This window comes from Stegastes partitus, unplaced genomic scaffold, assembly GCF_000690725.1.
Source record: "Stegastes partitus isolate 25-593 unplaced genomic scaffold, Stegastes_partitus-1.0.2 Scaffold1705, whole genome shotgun sequence".
NCBI lineage: Eukaryota > Metazoa > Chordata > Actinopteri > Pomacentridae > Stegastes > Stegastes partitus.
In genome coordinates this window covers 157,153-163,023 of record NW_007579436.1, presented here as the reverse complement: position 1 = coordinate 163,023, position 5,871 = coordinate 157,153, and the positions used below count along the sequence as shown (strand labels likewise).

At 46.0% G+C, this 5,871-nt stretch overlaps 1 protein-coding gene across 1 annotated transcript in view; it reads right to left on the bottom strand.

Moving 5' to 3' along the window:
* The window catches only part of slc4a2a (solute carrier family 4 member 2a), a gene marked incomplete at its 3' end in the record, with an annotated part of 16,486 nt that extends 11,788 nt beyond the window's left edge, over window positions 1-4,698 (bottom strand). The window contains exons 1-5 of the mRNA XM_008301749.1: window positions 4,636-4,698; window positions 2,165-2,222; window positions 1,216-1,368; window positions 638-821; window positions 435-562 (exon numbers count right to left, since the gene is read on the bottom strand). Coding sequence (XP_008299971.1) covers window positions 435-562; window positions 638-821; window positions 1,216-1,368; window positions 2,165-2,222; window positions 4,636-4,698 — 586 coding nt within the window. The remainder of the gene's footprint in view (window positions 1-434; window positions 563-637; window positions 822-1,215; window positions 1,369-2,164; window positions 2,223-4,635) is intronic.
* Window positions 4,699-5,871: the final 1,173 nt, after the last annotated feature.

Sequence of the window (5,871 nt, the reverse complement as noted above, 5' to 3'; positions counted from 1 at the left end):
CTGCAGCCCTATTATTATTATTATTAGTAGTAGTATTATATTATTACTGTTATCACACCGTGCTGCTGTCCTATCCAACAGTTTCTTTCCTTGTCTACTGCTGCTTTTTCTTAACCGATGTGTGCTGCTGTCTCTGTCGGTGTTGTGCTGTTTCTAGAACAACAGGTTCCCTGAGGTACCAAAGGGATCAGTCAAGTTCTATCTGAATCTGAATCTGAAACCAAAGTGTAAAATTATACATGAAGTCACACGTAAAGCATCACAGGAGAGTTTAAAGCTAAGACTTCGATCTGTGGACACATAAAACATTTAAAGTTGGACGTCGAGTACAGCTACATGTAGTTTGTAAACTGTACGTTAAGTGAAGCTAAAGGTTCTGTGTAAACGTTTCCTGTGATAAAGGTTCTGCAGTGAACCTGAAGCAGCGTACTCACTCTTGATGCCGTCCAGGTCGACAGACGCCAGAGTTTCAGCCTCGTCAGCGTCGTCAGGGGCAAGGCCTGTCGTCATGGTGTAGCCAGGCGAGAGGCCAACATGACTGGATAAGAAGGTGGGCGTGTCACTGTGAGAGGGAGGAGTCACAGGTTCAAATCCAGCTAATCATATGCACAGGTGAGCCAGGACAGGTGCGACTCACCTGGCGGTCCAGCCTTCCTCTCCGTCGGTGAACGTCTCCTCCTCATCTTCTTCTATGGTGGCTGCGGTGCTGGGGGCGGAGCCTCGTCTGTCCTCCCTCCTCCCCTCATTGGCTCTCTTCCTCCTGCTGTCGCTGAGCGGCTTCGAAAGAGGATGATGGACGTGGAGGGAGGAGTGACGATGTTCTGCAGCCGGAGAACCGGGAGTTATTCTGACAGAACCCCCGGGTGGAGGCCATTTCACTACTCATCCATAAATAATCAATGCTAGACCCTTTTTAGAGACCACAAGAGCTGCTTTAGAGAACCTTATCAAAATCTCCCAGAAGCCTTTAATGGAACCCCGTGCTGTCCACAAGTCAACAAGCAGGAACTTTAGGAACCATCTACCTTTAGAACATCATCAAAGATGATGGAACCCACACAAATAAATAATGTTGAGGCTTATGGATCTTAGGAACCCCGGAAATCGTCTTCATGTTCTCCAGGAGAACTTCCTGGAACCCCATTTCATCAAAGAACCGCTTGAAGAACCGATGGGGTTTTTCTGAGAACGTCTGGAACCCATTTAATGTCTCACCTTCGATGTCCTGCTCATCTAGAACCCGGTGTTTCTCCGGCGGGTTGCGAGCTGCAGGACTAAGGATCTGCTGAAAACCTGGAACATCAAACGCTTTGTTGAGATCCTCGTCTTCTTCATCCCTGAGGCAGCGAGGAGGCTGCAGAGAGGAACCTGATTCAAATTAAACTCAAACTGATGGAGAACAGAGAGGAACCTGCAGCACACGGTCAGATCAGAGAACATCTTCATACTTTAGTCCTTTAGATGCTCTCGGCCTCAATGTGTGACTCAAACTTAAATGAAATCAGATTTATCCAGAATGGTTGTAAACTAGTCAGAAAGTGTCCCAAAGGACTCAAATCTGTTACAAACAAAACTGGTCAAAATGAGTGAATGTTGCAGGAAAAGATGAGCGAATGTCCAAAGTCACAGAAGACGGGTCCATAATGATCGAACAGAGTCCACATTGACTCAGAAACATTAATTAAAGTCATTAATGACTCAAAATGGTCAAAAATGACAGAAAGTAGGTCAAAATGAATTCTAAAAAATCCTCAGAAATGAACAAAAGTTGTCTAAAAACAACTAAATTTGTCATAAATTACTCAAAACCATAAAATAAAAGGACAGAAATTGTTGGAAAATTATTTTTATAAAAAGGTCTTGGACCGTGACATGCAGAACCTTCAGAGGTTCTGTGAGAGTTCACTGTTCACACGTCATTTATTGGAGGCAGGCTGACGTCAGGATGAACTAAATGAAGCAGAACGATCCTCTGATGTTCCTGTAGAGAAGAACTTCTGGTCAACATGAGTCACAGCTGATCATCTGAACGTCACCAGACACATGAAGCAACAGAATCAACAGAATCAAACAGAACCACGTCAGGATTCACTGGACTGAAGGAACATCACGCATCAGGAGGTAATGATCACTCATTGATTATTGATCTTTGTGCAGAACCCACCGAGTTCTGATGAAGGCTCATGAGGTCTGATGTTCAGCAGGAGTTTGGGCAGCAGAACCTGAAGAACCAAACACAGAAGGTCAGACATGGATCTGCAGTCTACAAACTCAGTTCATGTGAATCTACAAACCGCTGCTTGCTTAGAAACGACTCAACATGAGCCAGAAGTGACTCAGAACGGGTCGATGGCTGCTGATTGATCCAGTCTGCTGTTCCTGTGGAGAGCATCATGAAAGTTGGAGCACCTTCTAGTCCAGTAGCAGAACCCTCCCTGGTTCCCTGCAGGTGGAACATGAACTGTTCTTCAGATGAAGGCTTTTTCAGGATCTTTTAAACATTCAGTAACATCATGGTTTTACAGAGAAGAACTCTGGGCAGCAGGTCCAAGCTCCTCTCAGGTTCAGGCTCCTCTGTTCTATCAGACAGGATTGTTGCTTTAGCTACACGCTGCACCAACAACATCCACACATGCTGCTCACCAAATATCAAGGACGTGGACAGAACACAGAACAGGTATGGCTGTCCACGCCATCGGTAACTGGCCAGTTAAACTCAGTAGCGTACGAGTCTTGTCTATGTTCGGGGCAGGCCCGGCCCAAGAACACATCTGGAACCTGATACAGAAAAAACTCAGTTCAGCTGGACATGAGAGTGTTCTCTGTCTGTCTGAATCCAGCAAAACTTTACCTGTGACCTGAACAAACTGTTTAACCTGAGACCTGAACTCTCCTCTGACTATTTCTTGGAGCTGTTTCAACAAAAGAACTGGGTCTAACAAGATGAAAAGTTTTTATCATAAAGAACAGCTGAAAGTTCATCCATAATGTGTCAGAGGTCACTCTGTTGGCTTCAGGGACCGGGTCCGACTGAATCGGACCAGATCAGGTCCTTTCCTTCAGTCTGAACAGGAACTTACAGAAACAGTGCGGGGCGCCCGTATAGCTCACCTGGTTGAGCGGGCGACCCATGAACAGGGGCTACGGTCCCCCACGCAGCGGTTGTGAGTTCGAATCCCGCTCACGACCCTTTGCTGCAGGTCTCTCCCTCACTCTTCTCCCCCCTTTCCTGTCTCTCTCCACTGCTCTACATAAAGGCAAAAGCCCAAAAAAATATATTAAAAGGAACAGTGATTAAATAAAACGTTGTCTGAGTTTGTTTTTCGTCTCTGATGGTTTAAACTCTGACAGAATATTAAAACGCTGCAGCTCAGCTCCAGATCAGGCTTTCATAAACCAGGAGCCCAAACCCGTCACTGATACAGCAGAAAGAAACCAGGACCACCCGGACAGACCAGAACTAAATGTTACTGTGACTGTATTTATGATCTACAGTGTTTGATGTGAGTCTCTTCAGCTTCTGTAGGACAAACATCCACCAAACCTTCAGCATCTCACCAGTCACGTCTCTTTTCTCTCATCTTGTTGAGTCAGCATCTGAACCAATCAGCTGTTAGATCAGGTGAGACCCAGACATTTCCCATCATGCACCGCAGCCGTCTGCCTCCATAAACTGCAGCTGTCATGACTTCAGAGCGAGTCTGACTCTGCTCAGTCTGTCAGGTGACACTAGAGGCAGGTGAGGACGTCCAGAGGACAATGAGTCAGCAGATCGGACAGACACGACTCAGCACAAACACTGATAGAACGCCTCCTTCATTCACACCACGTTCTAAACATCCATCCATCCATTTTCTATACTCCGCTTAATCCTCACTAGGGTCGCGGGGGGGCTGGAGTCTCTCCCAGCCGACTCAGGGTGAAGGCAGGTTCACCTGGACAGGTAACCAGTCTATCACAGGGCTACACTTAGAGACAGACAACCAAGCACACTCACATTCACACCTACGGACAATTTACAATCACCAATTAACCTCAGCATGTTTCTGGACTGTGGGAGGAAGCCGGAGAACCCGGAGAGAACCCACGCTGCACGGGGAGAACCCGGAGACTCCACGCAGGAAGATCCCGGTGCCCCCCACCGGGACGCGAACCGGCGACCTTCTTGCTGCGAGGCAACAGTGCTACCAACTGCGCCACCTTGCAGCCCCGTTCTAAACATGTTCCATCATTTTCTGCTGCAGAACAAACGGCTTCAACACACACTGAACAAACTGCATCTCCCAGTCAGAGCGTCAGAGCTACTGTCCAGGCTGGAAGGACATCAGGACGGGGCTCATCTGATGATAGGGTTATACCTATACCTATATAATGTTGAGAAAACACAGCAGTGGCTGGAAAAGCTGATCTAAAAGACAGAACAGAGGAATCCCAAGATCAGCAGAGGCCGGTCGACCCACAGAACAGAACAGCAGCTGACACACTCTGGGCTGGAAGTCCAGGATGGAAATGGAGGAATCCTGCAGATCCTGTGTCCAAACCCAGAAGGATCAAGTGGCGGCTGATCGCCGGCGTTGATGAACAGCAGAAGGCAGCAATGTCAAGAAGAAGGAACCTGAGAAGCTTGAAAAGCACCGAGAGCTGAGAGGAGCGAGAAAAGATGAGGATGGTGACGGCAGCAGGTCCCTGGAACAACATCTGAGACCTCTCTTTAAAGAACCTTTTACTAACAATGGTTCTTCTACAGCATCACAGTGAAGAACCACCATTGGTTCCACCTTTATTTTTCTGAGAACTGCAGTCGGCTGGACAGTAATGAGCTGTTGAAGTAAATCCCTCCAGCAGCTCTATGAAACCACAGCGTCAGTCGGAGAGCAGTTCCGTGTTTCATCTGGTCCACGAGCTTCTGGGGACGTTTTTTCTTGTCTTTGTGTGAAAATGAAAACCGGTGGATTGAAACTGATGCTGCATCCTGACGAGCCCGAACTCGACCAATCGGAGCTCAAAGACTGTGTGATGTCATATTTAAACCTGAACCAATGGACGTCTTTACATCTTCGGTGTCTGGATGACGTTCTAGCAGCAGTGTGGTTCTCCAGGAATCCTGCAGGTAGAACTGATGTGACAGCTTTGTTCTGGTCCAGAAACACCGGCACCAAAAACTAAGAAACTGGAATGAACCGTTTTTAAATGTCCAGTAAATTCTGCTTGAATAAAAACAATCAAACTACCTTTAAATGTGGTCGATTAATGTTATAATACAAATAATCAGCTCATCATTAGCAGCTGTTTTATTTTATCATTACGATGTAAAAAATGTAAAAAAACCCCAAAACAACCTGTTTCCAACGACAAACATCTGAATCTAGATCATATGAAGTAGAACACGAGTCTTCACACAGCGTCTCATCCAACTCTGCTGTGTTTCATTTGACTCATTTTTAAAATACAAAAGAAACCTGTGAAATAAAAAAGAACCGCAGTTCAGAACTCCCTTTAAACGCCGTCTGATTTTAGTTTCCTTCAGAACCGGCGACAGTTTGACTGATTTAGTTTCCAAATATAAACTAATACAGGCTAAGAACGGAGTTTTCATGATCACTGACATTACACTTGTTTCTGTAAAAGTTCAAACCTGTTAGAAGATTTTTAACAAACATCAGAGCAGAACACATCAGACACTCGTCCAGACTTCAGAGTTCTTCTGTGACCTAAACACAGTTCAGACGCTGACGCTGGTCTGAACATCAGGGATTCTCTGCTCACACTTCTGCTGCTTCATTTGACTAAATATAACGAAACATGAGCTGAATCGCTGCAACAGAAACACTGACAAAGGCCTCCAGACTTTTCCACTTTCTATGAGCAGAA